The sequence below is a fragment of the Raphanus sativus genome, chromosome 9, assembly GCF_000801105.2.
Source record: "Raphanus sativus cultivar WK10039 chromosome 9, ASM80110v3, whole genome shotgun sequence".
Lineage (NCBI taxonomy): Eukaryota > Viridiplantae > Streptophyta > Magnoliopsida > Brassicales > Brassicaceae > Raphanus > Raphanus sativus.
The window spans coordinates 12,579,368-12,604,316 of record NC_079519.1 but is presented as its reverse complement, the minus strand read 5'-3'; the positions used below and the strand labels follow the sequence as shown (position 1 = coordinate 12,604,316).

Below are 24,949 nucleotides of genomic sequence, written 5' to 3'. Positions count from 1 at the left end.
TATATTAGAGGAAATAAAAAATACGTAATCAAAATTTTTGAAATATTAAAGTTTGTTTATTCTCTATTTACAAAAATAAATTATTTCAAATTTAGGAGACCTACATTTAAATGAATAATCTTGGTGAAACTAGAATTGTTCTTTTCTTTTTCTTAAACACAATTTTAGAGCTTCAATCTGGTAAAATCAGACCAACTAAAATCAAACTGAAATGGAAAGTGATTTTAATTTTGTAATACCGAATAATTAAATGGATGTTATGTTTTTAAAACTGCAGTATATGAATATGGTTTGACATATAAATAGATCAAACCGAATAAACCAAAAACCCTGATTAATGTTAAATATAATAGTATTGTTACATGTAAATTATATAATACTTTGATCATATATATACATATTTATTTTACTTTTATGATCTTGAAACAAATAGGGGATAAAGCAGAACAAGATTTGCAAATCAAGAGATTAAATGACTAGCAATAACAGGAGTCTACAAAGCTCGCTATAATATTGGATGAAAATCATGTATATGGTGTGTTATGTCAGTTTTCATAAAGGGCGACTCCATATATTATATCAGTAACTTATATGTATTATATCTGATTACTATTATCATTACATTTATTTTATTCTATTAGCCATGGCCTGATTTTTATATATTTTAATTAGATGTAAATTTTTCTGTGGTAGTTTGTTTTAAAAGTTTGTTATTTAGTTTGGTTTTTGTCTTATTTTTCATTTGTAAATGTTTTCCCACAGATTGGTGTGGACATAGCACTTTGTTCTTTTGGTCAATTTTCAGTAAATTTGCTCTTTTTTCATGATTCATATTGAACTATTTTGGATGGCAAACATAACTTATTTGTCTTTTAGTTTTGATCAAGAGAAGAATGTATTTAATATAGTATTTCTGAATATTTGATTTTAATGAGTTTTTAGATGATTTTGAATGAACTAGAAAAGTAGGATTTAGTAAAAATACTATAAACACAATCATCTGATTTTAAATTTTTATTTTTAATAAAAAGTTGTACCAAAATACTTTAGAATCATCATAAATCTCTAAAATCCATTAGTTTAAACTACTTTTAATAATATAATTTTTAAAATAAAATTTTAAATTTTAAATTTAATAACACAATTTGTATAAACAGTTAAACTTATGTTAGGAGAAAATATAAACATTTTATCTTAATAAAAATTATTTCAAATATACTATTTCTCAATAGTAACTATTTATATTAAATTTTTAAGATATTTAAGTGGCAAACATAAGAAGAAAACACCAGTGAATTTAAGAAACAAACGTTTAAGAACAAAAATTAATTCATAATTTATGTGTTATAGAAATTTCATCCTGCTTATTATAATAAGGTGTTGCGGAATTCATGGTTTTTCTGATACCACTTATAGAGTCAATCACAACTCTAACAAGAACTTTGTTATAGGATTCGTACAATCCCCTGGTCCCTTTGATCTTTCCCATTGATTCAATCCTTGTTCATGACTCAAGAATTTTTCACCCAGTTCGCGGCCGCAGCATACTACATCTGGGGTGGATCCAGGATCCATAACATCCACTATGAAGTATCGGAAAACACCTCCGATGTGGTTTACAAGATCATAACTCTCTCTCTGTTCCTGGGTATGCAAACCCTGGAGAGTATAAAGAGATAATAAGAGTACATGGCTAAGAGCTAAGCCTAGAACAACAAATCATCTCTAGCTTACTCTATCTATCTAAGAGATGCCATAGAAGCCTTCCTGGATGCTTGAGGCTCGTGCCTCCCAGAAGCTTGGCTTAGAGATCTCTGTCGTGATCTCTCCTTCTTTGTATTGTCAGCACTTAACCTAATGGGCTTTATCGATTAGGCCCATAGGTTGTCCACGCGTAACTTGTGCAACTCGGCCCAGCCGATGAACAAGTCCGATGGGCTTGACCAAACCTCACAAATCTCCACCTGTCTGGTCCAAGTCCATAACCCTTCCTTTGTACTCGACACCTCTTGAAACTTGAGCAAATCTGCTTATCCTCTGCATCTTCATGTCTTCTCTTATCTCTTCTCACTTCTCTCAGCTCCACCTTAAGCTTAGCTTGAAGTCCTCTCATGATCTTCTTGAAACCTGCATAAGCTTACACTTATACACCACAACTGCTGTAGATTAAACACTTAAATCCACTTAGCCCCATCAATGAAAAATAGACATCATGCTTGATGAAGGGTATGTGACAATCCCATTGTCATTCTGAATTTCCATCACCTTCATCCATTGTCTTGAGTTGTTAACCCAGCTGCTACACTCCAAGTGTCAAGCTCAACTCCTCATTGAAGTCGTGTTACTTCATATCTTACTCCTCGTGAACTTACCAACAACAAAGCCTTGCTGTCAAAACCACGAACTTGTTCAAGTCTTGAACATAAACCTGAACATCTTTCTGCAAATTGATTTTCTCCTTGTCCTTTCGATTCCACTCATGTGCACTGAGCCTTGAACCAAAATTACCTGAATTCTGTGCAACTACCTTCGAACCATATATGCTTCAAACCTGAAACAACCTCTGATTCTCTACTTGTTTAAACACTCCAGCCTTGAACACGTTTTGTACCGCTGTTACTCTGAACAGGACCCGCCATCCAACCATCACTGCTGGACAGACTTTCGACACAACCTTGGTTCATCCTTTATGTTGTTAACAAACATTGCTACCACATAATCCTCCTTAAATCAACCGCAAACCCTTGAAGTCACTCGTGCTCCATATCTCTGAAACAGTCTTTGATTTACCCTTGATGTTCTTGAACAGACTGCACTTGAGCATCACTTTGTACCGCTGCACAAGCAGGACACGCCGCCTAACACCACCTGATTAGGAAGACTTTCGACACAAACATCTTTGCTCCACCATCTGATCAACCTGCTCTGCAACTACAGAACCCCCACTAACAGATTTAGACCCCACTGTTAGTTAAATGAACTGAGCTTCATACCATCTTCACCATGATACGCCTTGGCTCTCCTCACTAGCTGCCTGTGATATCTTATCTAGAATGCCTGATATCCCTCCTTTACTCAGCTGTGAATTACTTTCCTCAATACCTTTCTTGTACTGAGATGTCTCCAATGCCGAAACCTGTGCATCACCATCAACGACTTGAACACGCCTGCTAGTCATTGAACCTGCCATTAGCCAATGGACTTCCTTGAGGAAACTTCCTCTCTTCTATGATGCAACCATATATCCAGAACTACACTTGTTCTGTTCCCTTAAATGCAATCGGCTTTTCCTTGCATTTAGACTTTCATGAAGCTTCTTTCAGTTCCATGTCTTGAGCTTAAGATGAGCCTGCTTTTGGAGAACAAGTCCTACCCTTCCTGAGATGGATAAACTGTATGACACTTTCCTGCAATCCCTGCAATGTCTTCTAACAATTTTTACTCTGCTTCATCTCACCATTCTTCATCTTCACTGCTCAATATTTCAGTATCTCTTGATATTTACTTCCCTTCAGATTAACCAAGTACCTCACCACGTGTTATCCTGCATCATAATCGGCTCAGATTTCGTGGTCCTATGTATCAACCTCACAGCAGTGTATTCCTGATACATATGCCGATTTACTTGTCTCGCCTACAAGTTCCCTTATGTAAGACTCCTCTTACAAATCTCCTTCTGATGCGCTTTGTACTTGTTAACTGATCCTGACACTCCTGGCCTTGACATTCTGAACATATCCACAAGCCCCTTATCATGGATATAACCTTTCCCTTCAGCTCTTACTCCCTTGAGCTGACAAAGTTCCTAACCCGAAACTTCTACCTTTCAGCTGAACCAATCAAGACATCTTCTAAACCAGTGACTCACTCCACCTGGAATCAGATTATATATATCCCTGATGCATCAATCCTTATATAATCTCAGTGGCTCCACCTGAATCAGATAACCCTTTAGAAGTACCATGTCTCTGTAACTAAGTTTCTGCAACTGTTCAATGTTCCTGTCGGCCTTTAAACATATCTCTCATCATCCACGCCTGTGATGCTCCTGAGATATTCCCTTACAGCTGTTGTCGTGTCAAACTCGAACTCATGACGAGTTTCTTCAGCTGTAACTATACTCGAACCATAACATGTTCAAGCATGAAGTTTCGACCTCGTCAAGTCTGCAAATTTCTTCTTTTGCCTTTGAGCTTCAATTCTTATCTGAGAGCTCCACCTTGACCATTGTGGTCGTGACACCAGATCAGCGTCCCTGACTTCTCCTCTGAGTCTACTCATCTTGAATTTCCGACTCAGACATCCTCGATGATTCCTCTAAGGTATAACTCACACACGCTTCTCCTAGTTGTGGTAGCGACTTTCTGCTTCTTGAACAAGTGTTGATGACTGTTGTCTCATACCCTTTATCCTCAGGATTACAACCAGTCGTAACAACCTGTTCAACCCGATTCTGCCTGCGCATTTTCCTCTGCCTTTGACCAGAATCTTCAAGCTAAGTCTAACCTTGAATCGCCTTTTATCTTTAGGTTTCTTCATGTCACTCACACGACCTCACTAAAGCTTCTACATGTTGTTACCACAAATAACCATTTGCTCCAACATACCCTTGTGTAGGTTTTTACACACTTTGTGCCTTTGCTCTAGTTGCTTCTTCGTGGAAGTACAACCTATTACTGCCATCCTGACTTGGTGACTCCTCTGACTTTCTTCATAGCCAGAAATCTAGCCTCTTATGCACCCACGAGACTGACTTGAACTGACCCAAAACAAATCACCTCTGTTTTGACACTTTGTTGTCACACGACAACCAACCTGTGCAGCTGCAAGATCCGTTGATCATCTTTCGCAAAGATAACCTCAATTCCTTGTGATCTCTGAAAACCTTCAGTCCTTGTGACTGTGAGATTGACGACCTTTGATTCCTTCTCCATAAGCCTAGCTTTGACTTAAGATGAGTCTGTATTTCCTTGAGATATCATCCATCCCAAACGACTCAAATCAATCTCCAACACTCTGATCACGAACACGCCCACCTGTGCAGCTGTTCTGCTGCAGCTTGCGCGAGTCTTCCCTTTCTTGCCAACAACCACTGCATCCCTTGCAAGTCTCTCATCATGATTTCATAGACCTGAAACCATCACGTGCATTATGATTTTCCACTGTGAACCTTTTTTCCTCTGTCTCTGACGTTGTCTTTGCCTATCACATACAAACGCCATCTGCTTCTTTCCTTGACAATGCCTATCTTTCAGCATCATCCCTGGTTCGTCACTCTTGAAATAATCATGTGATTGTGACTACAAATCTACTGATTCTTCTTCTCCAGAATTTCTAGCTGATGTCGATGCTAACTTGAAGCTCTTGCAGAACCTGAATCGCCACTGCCTCACACCAGAAGCCCTTTGACTCAAAATCCTCAACCAGCCTCAACAGCCTGTAGACACTAACTCCTTATCCTGAGAATTTCTTTGTAACAATCTGATTGAACACCTTTCCTTGAACATCTCTCTGAACCGCTGCTGTTGCCAACAGAACCCGCCGCTTAGCTCAACCTGCTAAGAAGACTTTCGACGCAAAGAATTCCTGCTCAACCTCTGCTCAAACAAATCATTACCTCTGCAACCGTGAAACCTTGTAGACCCATTTGTTTCCCCTCATATGCCTGAGAAGCCAAAACAAACTACTACTGAATCCCAAGCAGAAAACCTGAAACATACTTGTTTCCATCTTGAATCAATCTCGATTTGATACCACCACCTGTTCAACCAAAATCTGCCTTGAACAAGTAACTCCTCATTCTCGTAGATCCATCCCAGCAGAAAACTATGTGTTATGCCAAACACATATCTGCTTAGAAAACCACACAGCATTCCCTCTGAAAATAGCAGCCTGGTAGTATCTTGTTCTCTGAACCTCTACCCAACTGTAGACTTCCATGATCACACATCGACGAACCCGCATGAGTCGATCTCTTTCAAACCCTTCTGCAACACCCTTCACGCTGACTAAAGAATACCATCTGAACAGACATGAAACACTCAAATCATTCAAGGTTCTAAGGCGTCCCCTAGTTCCAAGAATTCCATGAGATACCGAGCTGAAATAACCCCATAGATTAGCACACCACCTGCGACTGATATACCATGTAGAGATTACCTAAGAACACCGTGAAATCCCTCACTAAATCTTCAGACAATCCCATACAAAACCAGTGCGAAAACCCCTTATGCTCCACTATGCTTTCAACTCCAATAACTTGCAGAATATGCCGAAATCCAAGACTCCAATGCATATAGTCACACACGCCTTGCGACTGCAGATCGAAAACAACTCTGAAACCTCTGTTTCTTATGCTAACAGCCTGCCACCATCTCGACTTGTGAGTAACCTGAAACCCTTCTCACATAGTAGCAGATTCTTCCACCCTTGGAGAACTGTAGAGAAGCCCTGATTTCATAAAATCGAAATCATCTCAACCGATTCAACTGACTTGTGAATCCTTCCTCCGTAAACTTGTGCAACTGTAGCGAAGAACGTCGAACAGTTTTCCTTCTTCTCTTGTAAACCGACAAATCTCTTTGACCTGATCTTTGTCTTGGTGTATTACTCTTATTAGGGTAACACCACGTGACCACCAGCTTCCATTAAACCTTGCGAGTTTCTCCTGTCTCGCTTGAAAGCTTCTTCATATGTCTCTCCTCCTCGAGACGTGGACTCCATGAATCAATGAGCCTATGCTCTGATACCACTTGTTGCGGAATTCGTGGTTCTTCTGATACCACTTGTAGAGTCAATCACAAATCTAACAAGAACTTTGTTGTAGGATTCGTACAATCCCCTGGTCCCTTTGATTTTTCCCATTGATTCAATCCTTGTTCATGACTCAAAAAATTTTCACCCAGTTCGCGGCCGCAGCACACTACATCTGGGGTGGATCCAGGATCCACAACATCCACTATGAAGTATCGGAAAACACCTCCGATGTGGTTTACAAGATCATAACTCTCTTTCTGTTCCTGGGTATGCAAACCCTAGAGAGTATAAAGAGATAATAAGAGTACATGGCTAAGAGCTAAGCCTAGAACAACAAATCATCTCTAGCTTACTCTATCTCTCTAAGAGATGCCATGGAAGCCTTCCTGGATGCTTGAGGCTCGTGCCTCCCAGAAACTTGGCTTAGAGATCTCTGTCGTGATCTCTCCTTCTTTGTATTGTCAGCACTTAACCTAATGGGCTTTATTGATTAGGTCCATAGGTTGTCCATGCGTAACTTGTGCAACTCGGCCCAGCCGATGAACAAGTCCGATGAGCTTGACCAAACCTCACATAAGGTAGAACCAACTTTTTTTTTTTTGAAACCAGAACCAACTTTTTTAAAGGTAAAGCAATCACATATTCATGACAATCTTTTAAAAGGTAAGATGAATCATATGATCTCTGATAAAATTAACAAATATAAATAATAAAAGCTAATATTATTTTAAGCTGAACAAAAATCAAAGTTATTAGATGGAAATTAAAAATCAACTGGATTGTGTGTGGTGGCTGTAGCTCCAGCATTCATCGCGTGTTGTTGCTGGTATTAGTTTAGAGTGGGCCGACTATGACTTTGCTTTTGTTATTTGCGGGGATATGACGTCGCATTTCCGTGATTTATGAATTGGCATTTCCGTGATTTATGAATTTAGTAATGAACTCCGGTGTATTTGGTTAAGGTGTTGTTTTTTTTTAACGCTGATTTATTATGATATTACAATTATTAAGGAACATTACATAGATGATTCGACAACCGACAATACTATCTGTTTTATGAAGATCTACGCCTAACTGCATCATCTGAGCTGTACTATGAAGATCCACGCCTGACCAGATTTACTTGCACCACGTTGAAGATCTCTTGTAATCCTTCCTTCCATAATCGCATAGTTGTTTGTAATTCTTCCTTCCATAATCTGCATAGTTGCCTAATAAATCGCGCTTTTTCCGGGACTTGAAACATGGATTTGAGAAAATCTGCAATAAATTGTATAGTCTGGGTGTCGAACCCCATACATGGATGTAGAAGCCTTTAGACCTTAACCATTAGATTAAGGTGTTGTTCATGTTTGGGTTCTCGGCAAAGAGGTGAAATCACCTTCTTAATCATTTTAATCATTTTTTACTAACGTCGAGTTGGCCTAGTGGTAAATGGGTTGCAGCTATAACTTCTGCCATCCGGGTTCAATTCACGCTGGGAGAAACTATTTACAATGTTTGGGTTCCCGGCAAAGAGGTGAAACCATCCTTTTAATCATTTTAATTAATTTTTCTTATTTGTCATGTTTTCCATAGTTTTAGGCAATTTTACATATTTTATGTTTTTAATAAGTTTGAGTTATTTACTTAAAAATTAATATAATTGTGGAATTTGGATCCTAAATGGTCTATTTCAGGGTCTTTAAAAAAATCAAACTACTATTTTTGGAGTTCATGAACTCCTCTCTCTTCTTTATCTCTCTAAAAACTTCTAAAAAGCTCTTTTCTTCAAGTCTGCTCTGGCGGTCCTCCACCGTCAGAGGCTTTAGTTTATCTTCTGCTTCTCTCCTTTGCTGTTCAGCAGTCTCATCTCCTTTGCTCGATATGTTGGCAGCCCTGAAACAATGAGGCAGAGCATATCTGGATTTAGATATACTTCTGCAAGTTTGTCTCTGGCTGTTGCTTGGTGGAAATTTGGTGTCATGACGAGTGTAGATGGTTTGAGACGTTAGAAAGTCGACTTTTTGGGTCTCAGGAAAATGTGGGTCGATGTTTTCAAGTTTCTCGATCTAGTCTTCTTCTAGCGGTGCAGGCGTGTGGCCGTGTGTGAGTGGCTTCTCTCTCCAGATCTGGTCTTGGAGAAGAATGGTCCGGTGTGGAGGGTGTTGTCTTTCTCTCGGCATTGAGGGGTGGATGCTGTAAGACCCAAACCTGGATCCCTTGATCCAACCAGTCCGCAGTCTTACCTAAATGTCTAAGTGTAATTCAGCCGGTTAGGTCCATTAGTTTCTAAGTCATTTTCAATCAATTGAGGTTCATAAAACAATCACATACATTGCGGAAGCATAAGAGAAATATCATTTCATATATATAAGTCAATGTGATCCATACAAATCATTCTTAACAATCAGTTTGCATAATAGGCTATCATAAGTTCAATGTGTCCAATCTAATCCTACATCACACATCCCATGCGGCCAAGTCTTCATGGCTCCTTAGCCTTACCACGATCCCTGTCAGTTCCTGAAACCAAAACCCACAACACAAGTACATAAGAAAGACAATCCGATACCCTAACAAGCAACATACTAAGCATGGTTCGGACACTTAGTCTAATCTGGCCAAAAGTGACCATTTCTAATACTTGTCCAAAAACTAAATAAAAATCATGATAATTCATGATAATTCAAGACTAAGAGAATGGTCAAGTCAGATTTCTCAGAACTGGCCTCGATCATACTGATCTCGCCCATGAACAGCCTATATGACCATAACTGACCACCTCTAAATCATTGAGATAAAACTAATTTTTTACCATGATAATTCATGATAAATATCCATTAAGAGATATTTGACGTTGGATCCTAACAATTCCCACTGAACCATAAGATCTGACCACACATGCCCAACCAAGGCCATGGAGAGATTACTCTGATTTATCCAAGGCTTGGTGGCGTGTCCATGAGTCTGAACCCACAGAACACTTCAGAATATGCAAGAGGAGAGTTATATTGACAGGAAGAGAGCAACAGATGCATCCAATATCACAGAGACCAAACGGCCAGACCATTCGGACCATTGGCCTTGGGTGATACCATCCGGATTGCATCACTAACCTTAGGCGTGCGTTCCTCTGCAGCCACTTCCTTCTCTGGTTCCTTCCTCTTCTCCTTATCACTCTGCCCGCCTGCCATCGCCTTGCCTGATCTTTTGATGCACCCAAAATCCAGCACCTTCCTGCTTGGTTCATGGACACGGCCCAAGATGGTGACCTTGTCGACCAGCTAGACCTAGCCGAGGTTTTCTCGTCAGATTATGCCAATTTCCTTATCATCAATGCAATCTTGGATGAACTGAATACTCAAGTGAGCTGGACTGACACTATCATGGACGAGCTGAGCCGGACTAATAATCACCCGGACGAGCTGAGCAAGTTGGTTCGATCTTCCGAGCTGGTTCGACCATCAAACCACCCGAGAAGCAACACAAACATACGTTCATTGTTCGAAGCATATCTTCTAAACCATGATGTTTCTTGGCGTGAAACCACTTGGAGAATGTGCTCAACTCAATTATGGAACTCTTCGAAGAAGAATCAGATCAAACGGAGTTCAGATGAGGGAGTTATGCCATGTACAAATCAGGTGATGTTCAATTCTCGCGAATTCAGACATGTGTGGATCGTCCCGCGTGTGTCCGTATCCTTCCCAGCATGGTGTGCACGACCAGCATAAACCTGGACATCTTTCTGAATGTGGACTAGTCAACATCAAAATCCGCACTTTGACTAGTCTTCCTTGCTTTCCACACTTTGACTAGATCTAGTCAAATTTATATTTTCTATGCATTGTTTTCTGCACTTTTCTTTATTTTTCTTTGATTCAAAACTCTATAAATTGTAGTCCCATTTCATTGCAACATCATCAACGAATTTTCTTCTTCTTTTTGAGTTTTTACTCTTTGTTCTTTGTTTAGAACATTTCTAGTCTCTTGGTGAGGTTATCTCCAAGTTTCGATCCTTCCTTTGTTGGACCGGTGCGTCACATCCGGCAACATTTGAAGTCTGGTAGTATCATTGGGCCTTTCCGCATCCCATTGTGTCACCATTCATCCCACCAGTTCTCAATCCTCTCGGATCTGAGTTCATATCTTCCGTACCGGTAGAGTGATCCGTATTTTGGTTCTATCATTTGGTATCAGAGCCACTCTTCCGGTAACTCTTTTCTATCCATTTTCTCATCTCTCCATTTCTTCTAAACACTTCTTCATCTATCTATCTTGAACCCGGGCCCCTCATTACCCCCATAACAAAAAAAAAAAGATCTAAGTTTATACTGTAAAAAAAAAAAAAAAAAAAGAAAAAAGATTATTAAAAAAAAAAAGAAAGTTTTAAAGTTTGTTGTTTGTGGTGTGGTGGTGGAAGAGTAAGCCTGCTGGCCGAAGAGAAATCCGGCCTTTGAGGTGGTTAAGGCGGGTTCCCAAATCACAATCTCTTATCTTTCTATCTCAAACCTTTGATCTTGCTTGGATTTGCCCATTGGGATTCTTTGATCTGTTCTCTTAGAACCTTGAGAAGAAACTGTGTGATCACCATAAATCTGAGAGAAAACACTTGAGTGGGTGAGATTAAACACTTGAGAGAGTGAGGAATTTTATCTACTAACTTTTGTGTTGAGATTTTCAGGTTAAGATGTTTGGTCTTCTAAGGCAAAGTAGCAAGAAGAACTCCCCACGACCATCTGTCTCTCAAACTCCAATTAAATATTCTTTGAACAATTTTGATGAGTTTGTTAGTGTGCAGGAAAAGCCAAACCAAAGGTGCAAAGAAAAGGTCAAAGATGTGGCTGATCCAAAGAGGCGATCCTTTCAGTTTGATGTCCAAGAGATCTGTGACAACTTTGAGAAGGGAATGATGCAAGCCCTCAAGGACGTCAGCAAGAGCCACAAGAAGAGCACATCCACACGTGCACATGTAGCTGAGCCATCCTTGTTCATCAGTGAGAAAACTCAAGGTGAATCTGAAAACCATTTTGAAAAGCTTAAAGATTTTTCAGATTCTTTACCCATTTATGATGAATCTGATGAAGAGCTAATTGAAAGCTTGATCACTTGTGAGGATAAATGTGATCTTCCCTCTCTTGAACCTGAGTTTGTGTTTGAAAATGAGCAAGCTAATGTAGAACTAACTGTTTTGCAACCGGAGCTCCCGAGTAGTCTTGTTTTGTCTCCACAGGTTTTTGAGGAAGAGCCATTCAACCATCCACATCATGGACGACTTCCTGGAACTAGGACACCTTTGGATGATGATCTAGGTCCTATCTTTGATGAGGAGGACGACCCTGGTCCAGTCTTTGATGAGGAAGCAACAAGCATCACATCCATAGCTATGGAGAGTCATCTATGCTTTGAATCCGGCACATCTCCTCTCCCTTTGTCTCCTGATCTTCAAAAGCACAGTGAGAACTCTGATTTGCTTAATTCTCTGCCTGAAATGTTTGTCAAGATCAGTTCTCATGATGTGACTCGTTTTGGTCTTGACAAGATGAAAGAATTTTGTGTTTCAAAATCTGTTTTTGAAAACATAATTAATTCTTTTGAAAATTTTAAACCTGATGAACTTCTTGATCAACAATGTTTTCAAAATGTCAATGGCATCAATTCTGGAATTATTTTGAGCTTTGATCAGTTCTTGGAACACAACAAAGGTTTTCATTCTCTTGAAAAGTCATTTGATCATAGTTTGCAACAAACCGATTTCTGTGCTAGAAACTCTTTTGATTCGTTTGTTTTCAAAGGAAATGACTTTGATCTGAGTTCTTATATTCATGCACTGATCACTGATAATTTATTTGCATCCTCTTGTGCCTTGGACGGAATTTTGGTTAAGAAGTTGCTGGAACATGAATCACTTAGAACTGAAAATGATTTTTGTGATCTTGATTCTTGTGATTATGTTTTGCAGCCTGATCTTGTGTGTTTTGAAACTGATAAAACTTGGCATCTTTTGAGATCATCTCGTGATCAATGTGTTGTTTTGAGCCTTGATGATATTTTGGTTTACAACACATTCTTTGATAAGTCTCTTAAGTCTTTGATAAATGTTTCTCAATCTGAACTTAAGCTTGTGTGTTCAGATGTTGAGCAGGATATGCACTTTCTGAAAATGTCTAATATTTTTGCATGTCTTGAGAAAATTCTGGTCTGTAACATCTATTTTGATGAGCATCTTGAAAGGCTGAAATGTGTGCTACTTGTTCTTGGAAAGATATCTTGATTTTTGATTTGAACAAGTATCTCTCTTGCACATATGATCCTGGTCTTTTAGTGTTTGTTTTGAGTATCCAGGAAAGACAGGTTCAGCCTCTGAATGAAAGCATTGATCGTGCCCAACAGCCTGAGTTTTGGAGAAGCATTGTTGTCCAAACCGGCTACCTTGGAGATGCCAGCGACAGAGGTTCAGTCCACGAAGGGTATCTCGACTTTCAGAAGGTCTTTTGTCATGAAACCAATTTTCCTGGAAGGCTAACTCACCAAGGATTCTCTGAGGCTTGGAATCACTTGAAAAGCTTCGCGGATGAAGGAGATATGAATATTTCAAATCGGAGGTTCTCCAGCCCATCTATCCGCGAGTACAAGATTTCTAAAGGAGATTCATGCCCAAGAAGGGAACGACCTGAGCCAAAACCGATCCTCCATGAACAAAGGTGTCTCCTCAGTCCACCTCCTGTCCAAACCAAAAGCACTGTAAGGATCATGAGTTGATTGTCTCTGCTCTTCATGAAAATGTTTTGAAACCGAGAATTTCTAAGCAAAAACAAGTCTTTACTTGGTTGAAAAACATTTTGCTTAAACCTTTTCATGAATTATTTTCATTGAGCTGTGCTTTGAAAGAGATTTGGTGTAGGAACAAGCATGAACCGAAATTGCTTAGGCCAAATAATTCTTTTGATTTCGTTCATGATGAGAATTTTACAAATTTGGCATTATCTCATTCTTTTCCTAACAGTTTCACATCTTGGCCTGATTTTGAATTTGATAAACCGATTTTTGGCACTCAGTTTACTTGCTTGATGCTTGTCCACGTGCTTGATGATTATCCTAAGAGCTTGGATCCTGTTTTTGATGTCTTAAGGATAGAGAAACCCTTTGATTATTTCTTTCGCAGATTTGATGTGGTTTCTCTAGTTGTTTTGGATGAACAGGAAAAGCATGATCAGTTTCCAAAGAGAGCAAGCAATGGTGAACGCCTAAGGACTTGTGTTCATGGAACATGGAACCATACATACTTGATGGAAAAGGGTTCAGACCACCAAGGAAGTTTATGTCCAAACTTTTCATTCACTGAATTTTCCTTGAATTTTAATTCCTTTGAATCTGATTTATTTCCTTTTGATACAGGTAAAATGGATTTGAGGACAAATCCTTTTGAAGAGGGAGAGTATGATGCACCCAAAATCCAGCACCTTCCTGCTTGGTTCATGGACACGGCCCAAGATGGTGACCTTGTCGACCAGCTAGACCTAGCCGAGGTTTTCTCGTCAGATTATGCCAATTTCCTTATCATCAATGCAATCTTGGATGAACTGAATACTCAAGTGAGCTGGACTGACACTATCATGGACGAGCTGAGCCGGACTAATAATCACCCGGACGAGCTGAGCAAGTTGGTTCGATCTTCCGAGCTGGTTCGACCATCAAACCACCCGAGAAGCAACACAAACATACGTTCATTGTTCGAAGCATATCTTCTAAACCATGATGTTTCTTGGCGTGAAACCACTTGGAGAATGTGCTCAACTCAATTATGGAACTCTTCGAAGAAGAATCAGATCAAACGGAGTTCAGATGAGGGAGTTATGCCATGTACAAATCAGGTGATGTTCAGTTCTCGCGAATTCAGACATGTGTGGATCGTCCCGCGTGTGTCCGTATCCTTCCCAGCATGGTGTGCACGACCAGCATAAACCTGGACATCTTTCTGAATGTGGACTAGTCAACATCAAAATCCGCACTTTGACTAGTCTTCCTTGCTTTCCACACTTTGACTAGATCTAGTCAAATTTATATTTTCTATGCATTGTTTTCTGCACTTTTCTTTATTTTTCTTTGATTCAAAACTCTATAAATTGTAGTCCCATTTCATTGCAACATCATCAACGAATTTTCTTCTTCTTTTTGAGTTTTTACTCTTTGTTCTTTGTTTAGAACATTTCTAGTCTCTTGGTGAGGTTATCTCCAAGTTTCGATCCTTCCTTTGTTGGACCGGTGCGTCACATCCGGCAACATTTGAAGTCTGGTAGTATCATTGGGCCTTTCCGCATCCCATTGTGTCACCATTCATCCCACCAGTTCTCAATCCTCTCGGATCTGAGTTCATATCATCCGTACCGGTAGAGTGATCCGTATTTTGGTTCTATCATCTTTCCACTGCCTGAATCCCACCGGACAGACCACATGGTTTGCTTTCCTTACCGCCGGCCTCTTTCTCTCTTTCTTTCTAGTGTGATTTTGGCAGAGTTTTGCCTAGGTATTTTCGTGGCTTTCTTGACATCACAGGCTCTGTATTTATAGGAAGAAACTCGCCAACCACCCTCTTGGGCGAACAGGCACAAGGTTTGGCCGAATGGGTGCAAATCACACCCTTCCCACCCTTTCGCCACCAACTGCCTCTTAACTGCTCTTTTGGCATTTGGGCTGGTCGATATTAGGCCCAATCTCCTTACCCAAGTCTCTGGTTTGGTTGCCAAGACCCACGGACCCTTGCTGGATCATGTGCCCACAACCCGGACCCATAACCAACCCACACCCGGACCCATCGCCCATGACCTTAACACTTCATCCAGCTGAGATGAGCTGACTACTAGCTGCCCCAGCTGAGTGAGCTAGACCTCCAGCTCCTGTGAACTAGCTCCTGCTGTGTGAGCTACCTTCCAGTCCCACCTAGCTGGATGAGCTTCCTCCAGACCTTGTCCAGCTTCCGGATCACTCGTCCAACTCTCTTAAGCTTCTTTCTTTCTTGTTTTGGTTAAGTCTCAGCCATCTGATGCACTTAACCTTCTGTTTGGACCATGATACGCTTGTCTTTAGGTCATATGACCTGACTGGTGCATCTCCTCGTACCATGACCCGTTCTGTTAGCCTTATCTAGAACCAGGGACATGACAGATGCTTCCTCTGTTTAAGGTCAAGCTGGCCTTTGGGATCTATTCCAGAGGCGCGTGCGTCACGGTGAAAGCTGCTGTGTGGTAGTTGCTGTTGGTCTTAGTTTAAAGCGGGCTGTCTATGACTTTGATTTTGCTCTGGACCAGCAGCCCCCCAGTTTTCTACCTCACCGTTCATGCCGCTTTCGATGTTGTTGCTTAGTCTGTGTTGACGACTTTTCTTCCTCTCTGGATCTTCGGAATCCTTTATGGTTCTCTTCCACTGCTGTGATTCCGGGGGAGCAAGTAGGAGCTAGCATACGGTTCTCGTGGTTAGCATGAGGCGATGTTTTCTGAAATTCCTAGACATGTTCTAATTCCTCCTTCATTATGGATTCCAAGAGTATCTTTGATCTGCTGTCTAACATTTGCGTTAATCCTCTTACCAAAGAGTAGAGAGGATTTTCAAAGTTAATACATTGTCGAGATGTTTTTCTGTATTTTTTGACTACTTTCATCATTTCTTCACATTCACGGAGTTCTGCCTTACAAAAGAAAATACTATCATCAGAAAAGAGAAGGTGGGATACAGAAGGACATGCACGTGTAACGCGCATCCCCGTTATCTTCCCTTTGTTCTCTGCATGGTTAAGAAGGCTAACGAGCACTTTCGTGCATAGAATAAAGATGAAAGCAAACAAATGATCTCCTTGACGTAGGCCTCTCTCTCTAGAACTATATTTCCTCTTGGGTGCCCATTCATGAGTACCTTGTATTTCACCGATGTAACACACCTCATGATCCAGGAAATCCAAATCTCAAAACCTCCCATCTATCGCATAACCACCTCAATGAACGACCACTTCATTCTGTCATATACTTTAATCATATCCGTCTTAATAGCCATCCTTTTGTTTCTTCCGCTTGGCTTAGTTCTTAAGGCATGAAACATTTCTTGGGCAATCATAATATTGTCCGAAATTTATCGTCCAATAACAAGGGCTGACAGGGTTTCAGAAATACTATATGGTTTAACTTTCTTTAATCTCTGGCATACGACCTTAGAGATAATCTTGTAGCTGAAGTTACACAAACTGATGGGTCGACACTTGGACATCTCATTGGGCTTAGTTGTTTTTGGGATGAGACAGATATTTGTATCATTCAAACCACTCGTCATAGATCCATCAAAAAGGAATTAATTAACCATATGATTTAAATCATCATTTATAATATCCTAAAATTTTTGACAGAATAAAGCTGTCATCCTATCAAGACCGGTAGATTTTTCAGCATGCATCGAAAAAATACTAATTTGACTTCCACTCAGTGACAGGAGCCGTAAGATCATTATTGATTGGCTCAGTTATCATTGTGGATACCTCTTATAGTGCGTCTGCTATGTCTTCTGGGTTGGAGGATTCGAAAATCTGCATGAAGTAACCAGTAGCAGTGGCTACTAATTCTTCCTCATCCTCGACTACATTTTCATTAACATCTCTAAACTGTCATATTTTTCCTCTGTTTTGTCAATGCATGGAACATAACAATTTTTGAAAAAAATAACATTTCATAAAACTAACTTCTTTGGAGAGTTTTTACGGATGAACATCTTTTGTAAAACAAAACACTATTTACGAGATAATTTTGGAAAAAAGTTTGTCAGTTATACGAAGTTTACTATAATCTGGTGAAAACCATCTGAAATATCAAAATATATCAATTACTATACGAAGTTTATATTAATACATGTGACATATACGAAGTAATAATTAATATGTTAACAACATCATAATGAGGTTTAATTGATTTTAAACTTAATTTACAGGGTCAAAACATAATATATTAAACGTAAATTCCAATTTACAATATTCGACCCGACCAAATCCATAAAAACTCGACCACTTACGAAATAACTCTTGGGGAAATTGAACAAAACCATCAACAGAGAACAACAAAGACAACATTGTCAAGATCAAGCTCTGAGGCAGAGTACAAAGATGTCAGTAGCACAGTTTTGTTAATGCCAGAACCGGATCTGGGCATAGGCCGGTAAAGCTTCGGCTTCGGCCCCAAAAAAATTTAGAGGGTTTTCATATAAAAATAAGCTCCCAAATTATGAAATTTTTTTTTTTTGTATAGAAGTTCTTAAAGAAATGTCTCAAGCCCTCCATAATCTCAGATCGTGCACTGGTTAATGCTAGAGCTTATCTCAATATCAGAAAAGCTTCTCTGCCTTATCGAGGCAACATCACTTTTGTTTTAACTTGCTACAAATGATTCAAGCATCAAAGAACCAAACATGCCGTGTTTGACTTTCGAGCGAAGATTGCTATTTTTAAAGTACGAACCGCATCTCTCCCGACATGTTAACAAAATTAGGGATTTAACAAACAGATCCACCTTTCTTCCTCCTCTTCAATTCCCATGGCCTTCCATAATGGTTCTCTGATCCCTGCCCATGATCCATCCACGAGGGAGAATCAACCATCGATACTACGGTCTGGAGAATTGCCGGCGACTGTTAAAACCGTGCCTACGAACCACGAAATCACGATCGAACAATCTAACCATCCTCAGTTTTCGAAAACCATAGACGATTTAACCGCGTTTTCAGCTGCGGTGAGCACCTTCAAACGCCACTACGACGACTTGCAAAGCCACATGGATTACATCAACAACGCCATTGACTCCAATCTCAAGAGCAAAGGCATCGCCGCAGCCACCACTGTTGCCTCACAATCGCCGCCGGCGGAGGAGGTGGAGAGATTGTGCGAGTTGATGTGCAGCAAAGGCCTGCGTAGATACATGTACTCGAACATCTCTGACCGAAGAGCTAAGCTAATAGAAGAGCTTCCCGCAGCTCTGAAGCTAGCCAAGGAGCCAGCTAAGTTCGTGTTGGAATGCATCGGCAAGTTTTACTTGCAAGGACGCAAAGCATACGCGAGCGATTCCCATATGATCCCCGCCAGACAAGTTTCGCTTCTCATTCTCGAGTGTTATCTTCTAATGATTGATCCTAAGAAGCCCATCATTGATAGTTCTTCTATCAAGGATGAGGCCGAGGCGGCTGCTGTTGCGTGGAAGAGAAGGATGATGAATGAAGGAAGGTTAGCTGCCGCTGAGGCAATGGACGCAAAGGGTTTGCTTCTGCTAATTTCTTGTTTTGGGATTCCTTCGAGCTTTACGAGTATGGATTTGTTTGATTTGGTACGGAAGAGTGGTGCTGCTGAGATTGCTGCTGCTCTGAAACGGTCACCTTTCCTTGTCCCTATGATGTCAGGTAGGTACCATCTTCTTCTTTCTTGAGACGATAAAAGGGTTTAGTAACTGGTACTAAGACAGTATTATAACGGTGGTAGGTATAGTTGATTCAAGTATCAAGCGTGGAAAGCATATTGAAGCACTTGAGATGGTTTATACCTTTGGGATTGAGGATAGGTTTTCAGCTTCTTCCATTCTAACTTCATTCCTAAGGATGAGCAAGGAGTCATTTGAGAAGGCAAAACAGAAAGCTCAAGCACCGATAGCGTTTGTATGGATGGCCGCCCCTTCTTCATTGACTCTTTTTCCTATTCTGATTCTTACCATTGTTTGCTTTTCTTCTCTTAACAGAAAGAGGCGAACCAAAAGTTTTTAGCTGCGTTATTATCAGTGATGAAGTGTTTGGAGGCTCACAACTTAGACACAGAGAAAGAAGTACAAGGGTGGCAGATCAAAGAGCAAATTGTTAACCTGGAGAAAGACATTCTTCAGCTCGACAAACAGATGGAAGAGGAAGCAAGATCCATCAGGTTAATAGAGGAAGCGGCATTGTATAACCAACAGATGAAACGTCCAAGGTTGTCAAACATGGAAATGCCACCAGCAGCAGCTTCCTCATCTTATTCTCCTATCTACCGTGACCAAAGCTTCCCTAGACACAGAGACGGACATACAGATGAAATATCAGCTCTTGTGAGTAGTTACCTCGGCCCATCATCAGGTTTTCCTCATCGGTCAAGTCTCAGGAGATCCCCTGAGCATATAGCTCCACCTGGTGGGTTAGGAAGAAGTGTATCTACATATCAACACATGCCTCCAAATTCTTACTCCCCGGTTCCAAGAGGTCAAACTCTAGTTCACGGACAGAGACTTCCTCCAGAGTACACTCCTCCAGTTCATGGGCAACAACAAATACCATATGGTCTACAAAGGGTTTACAGGCATTCACCATCTGCAGAAAGATACTTGGCTTTGCCCAATCACAGGTCTCCTCGTAACACATAAGAAGACCACATAGGAGGAATGTAAATAAGCTACAAAAAGGTTTTTTTTTTTTTCCAATAACAGTCTTTAAAATTATTTAAAGATACTTTAATAAGCAAAGTTTATACTGTATAATTGACATTTCATTCAGATGCTAAAGTTATGATTGATTCTCAGAGTTATTTAGTCAACCTCAGATACATCAACATCACTATCTAAGTAGACTTCTGGCTCTTCATCCTCCAAATTCTCTTCATCTTCGGTATCTGTTCCTTCTTGTTCTCTTTGAACTGCCCGAGCCACTGCAGATTCTAACCTCGTGCTTACTGTTTCCCATGACACGAGCTTTTCCATGAATATATTTATGTACTCAGCTCTTCGGTTCTGCGCAGAGACACAGCGACGTGAGCATTGAGAACCACTGCTTTCAAGATTTAGTGAAGAAATCATTTGCATTTTGATGGTACCTCAAAATCCAGATAGTAAGCGTGCTAATTTGGCACAATGAGGCAAAGAAAAAACACAAAGTCAGAGATCAAGAAACCAGTCTTTCTAGTTGAAATTAAGAGAGAGAAATGAATAAGCCTATTAATACCTCCCATGTATCAATGGTGAGAAGTGGCTGCAACATAATCAAGTGCGAGTAAATCAGAATCCACAGCAAAACAACAAAGGTTCATCTATGTTTTAGACACTTACAGAATAATCCCATACGAGCGGATTTACTGCATTGGGTGTTTTTACTATTACAAGCTTTTTGTCTTCCTCCTTTGGGAGTGGATTTATGGCATTTGCAACATCCAGTCTATTCGCCTTGTCTGCATCAGTTGACATATGTTTTGGGATTTGCAAACTTTTTTCTTGTGAAAAAAAAAAGCAAAGGCAAAAGCAAATTAATAAGAAAAAAAACACTCACATGCAAGCCAAGTCCAACCGGAACCAAAGTTGGAGGCTGCAGCTGCCTTGAACCTTTCTAAAAAGTATCGAAAGAACCAAAATCTCTCTCTATCAGTCTGAGGAGATCTCCACTTGGCTTTCCTCCACCTCCAGGTTGAATAGACTCCCAGAAAAACTCGTGGTTCCATGCCTGAAAATCCAAATTCACATCCAACCCCGAGAAAGGAACCCATCACACATTACAAATTGTGTTGCATCATGTCAAGTGATTCCTTAATCACGTTTTAGTGTGTATGTATGGCAAATATCAACATAACCTAAAGAATTTAAACACCAATAATGTTACTTACATGTATACAGTATACTTTATGGGGTCCAGTCTAATTTTCCGCAAATCTACTTCAGTGGAAGAGACTAGAGAAGCAATTACTTACCTGTGCAGCGTTGTTGAAGGCAGGAAGCATATTGCCTCTGTTGTATGAAAGAAGGACAACCTCTTGCAACGACAAAGCATCAAGATCCGTGCCCACGATTTGCTTGTTAAGGTTGTCTACATAAGCTCTGTGATGCTTGCCCCAGTGATAATCCAAAGTCTCCCGGCTCATATGCGGTTCCAGAGCATCCTACCATAGTCAGAGTCATAACACACCCAAAAATTCAAATCGTCCTTCTTACTCTCTACTCGTTTCCTATTTTGAGTTTTGAGGAAAACGTACAAGAGGATATGGAGGAGGCTTAAGCTCAAACCCCGCTGTTATAACAGCCACTTTTCTCGATAACCGTTTCTGCGCGAATCAAAGATATTGTTGGACTAGAGTGATGATAGCTTTGAAAAAAGAAACAAGTTTCAAGTTTTGGTTGAAGCATTTCATCAGACACTACATATGCATAGGGTTGATTGGGAGAGTTAAAGAAGTTTACCTTTTCGTTTCGTTTCCATTGTATTCGCCGGTTTGGGCCTGTAACTTCACCAACAAACAGACCCTTGTATAAACTTAAGCGCTTCATAGAGAGACACAGAAAAGAGTGAGTGGAGAGACCTTGACAAGGAAGCAGAGAGCACGACGATAGAGACCATAAAGGGGCTGTAACTGCAACCGTCATCATCTTTCCTGCTTTACTGTTAGTCTCGGTCTCCAACGAGTATACAGAGACCCTCGTTCTGTCTATATTGCTAAATAAGCGCGAGTCTTCTTATCTCAAGCTACATACTCCCTCCATTTTGATTTTTAAGTAACTTAACAAGATTTCGCATGGATCAAGACAGTTTTTTTTTCTCAAACGGCCGTTCTATTACTCAGGCTTGAGGTGGTCTGGGAAACCAAACCAAAATAAAACAATCAATGTAGTACAAGTTCCTATGAAAAGATCTTGTTATCTTAACTAATGAATCAGAAGATACATTCTCATTGCATGAAATATAAACTATCGAAAACTCCGAGAATCTGCTCTTCAATTTGAGAAACTCTTTCAGTTCAGTAGAGAAGTTCGGCCATGCTCCAGGGTCCTTGATCATCGATATCAAATCCTTGCAGTCAGTTCCAAAAAGCTGACAGGTCAACATTTGCAACATACCATGAATCCAACAATTGCAACATACCATGGATCAAGACAGTTAACATGATGTTTGTTTTGTCCTTTATCCTTAAGGTAATATGTGCATTTATTTGAGATTCAACTATGACTCTATCTATCTATACTATTATTTGATAAGTAATTTTGTTTATTTATCATGTAATCTATGATTTTAGACTGAATCATAGTTTTAAAAAACAACTAAAGACTTATTAAATATTTGATATCTTTAATGAATAACTATATAATTCATTATTTAACTGTTTAAAATTTTATCTTTTCTAAAATAGTTTTTCGTTATTTGTTGGAAAACAAAATATTAATATAAAATTTATTAAAAATATTTAGAAATATTTATTGGAAAAGAGAAATATTAACTGTATGAGTGATTTCTAATGACGTGTCACTCATACATACACTTTGACAAAAATCCTTATAATTTTATTAGTCGGAATTCTTTCTTTCTCATTTATTTTTAAATAATACCAATCTTATTTTAAATACAGAATACTTGCAAATTGATATCATATTTATCATGTTGCTTTAATGTAATTTACATTAATGATTCTAATTAGTTAATTGGTGATATTAATAATTTATATTATCTCGAATATGGATTACTTGATATTATATTAATTGCAAACCATTTTATGAAATATAGTTTTAATATCTTTTTAAAAATTTTAATATTTTTCTTTAAATTGATATCATATTCACTTCTGTAGAAATTATAGCAAAGAATCATGAAACATCATTGAAATGGTTTTCGTTGATAAAGAAGTACTCATATTACTAATTTTTTGCAACTCAGAATCATCTTTTATTTTTATTGTAATCAACTAATATTTACAATTGTAATAATGTTTCATAACTATTTATCTGTTTTGACGCTACTCTTATCATTTATTTTTTTCTAACTCATAACTTTTAAATGTTCAACCAGAAGACAAAAATTCATACTTCAGTTGGTGAACAGTTCATCAAAAAATTTGAAATGATATAACTGAGGGTGATGCTATGATCATAGAGTTATTCAAAGTGTACACAGCTGTTGGGGATTATTAGACGAGCAAAGTGCACACAACGTTTCAAAAGTAGTTTTTATCAAACAATTTTTTTTGCAAAAGTTGATGATTCTCCAAGTGAAGTTTCCGAAAAATATTTTGAAGATTACAATAATACTAGGTGTTTTTCTACGCCATGCACATAAATAATTTTTTTTGTTAAATATCAAAATGGATTTCTGCTATCCCAAAAAATTCTGATCTCAAAAGGTGACTTCAAGCTTGGCCTATTTTTCTTTATTAGATATATTAACCCTATGTTTTTATTTATACATAATTTACCACATTATTAAAAACATCTGCCTCTATTCGCCCGTACTGGGTGCAGGTCAGTCACCTATTTTTACTTATTTGTCATGTTTTCCATGATTTTAGGCTGAATCATAGTTTTAATAAACAACTAAAAACTTACTAAATGTTTGATATCTTTAATGAATAACTATATAGTTCATTATTAATTGTTTAAAAATAGTTTATTGTTATTTATTGGAAAAACGAAATATTAATATAGAATTTATTAAAAATATTTAGAAATAGATAAATCAAATATTTTTCAATTATTTAAACTATTTCATTGGAAATCGTAATTATCTTTTTAAAAAATATTTTCAAAATATCTGCTTCCAGAGAGGAATATTTTCAAAATATTATTATTTTTATTTACAACAAGTAACTTATAGTACGTTGGAAGGCTTTGATGGTTTAATGGGAGCAAGGAACACAATAGCAAGTATCTCTCTTTTACACTCAGAGATGGAGGCTCTTATTTGGGCAATGGAATGTATGAGGAATTTAAGGCAGTATAATGTTACTTTTGCAACGGATTGTACGCAGTTGGTGAAGATGGTTTCGGAACCAGATGAATGGCCTGCTTTTGCAAGTTATTTGGAAGACATAAGAAGTCCGAGGAGAAGTTTTACTTCTTCGGAGGTGGTCCATGTACCGAGGACAAAGAATCCAAAAGCAGACTGTCTAGCACGCAGTGCAAGAAAGCAATTATCTTACGTCGTCCACATGGATACGGATCCTCCAGTTTGGTTCACAAAGTCTATATGAGTCTGTAATGTTGCTGACAAAAAAAAACAAGTAACTTATATTTATAAAAGTTTTAAATTAACTATATTTAATTTTAACTTTTAAAAAGTTTCACAAAAGTATAATTTTGTTCAAATTAAAATTTCATTAAAAGACTATTATGCAAAGGAAAACATGATTCTATATTTTTTTATAAAGACTGTATTTCCATAATGATTTGTTTTAGTTATATTTATTAAAATTTGACAGACC

General features: G+C 38.9%; 2 protein-coding genes across 2 annotated transcripts; one reads left to right on the top strand and one right to left on the bottom strand.

Moving 5' to 3' along the window:
• The first annotated feature begins 18,058 nt into the window (after positions 1–18,058).
• LOC108828468 (protein FRIGIDA) lies at positions 18,059–20,304 on the top strand. Its single transcript, XM_056995072.1, has 3 exons — positions 18,059–19,161; positions 19,241–19,413; positions 19,494–20,304. Exons 1-3 carry the CDS (start codon positions 18,306–18,308, stop codon positions 20,145–20,147), a joined length of 1,683 nt encoding a protein of 560 aa, XP_056851052.1. The 5' UTR covers positions 18,059–18,305; the 3' UTR covers positions 20,148–20,304.
• On the bottom strand, positions 20,252–22,301 carry LOC108828469 (superoxide dismutase [Fe] 2, chloroplastic-like). Its single transcript, XM_018602177.2, is given in 10 exon segments — positions 20,252–20,510; positions 20,594–20,617; positions 20,722–20,748; positions 20,826–20,944; positions 21,043–21,108; positions 21,111–21,213; positions 21,458–21,646; positions 21,740–21,808; positions 21,945–21,982; positions 22,064–22,301. Coding segments are annotated over 10 exon segments (903 nt in total). The 5' UTR covers positions 22,131–22,301; the 3' UTR covers positions 20,252–20,309.
• Positions 22,302–24,949: the final 2,648 nt, after the last annotated feature.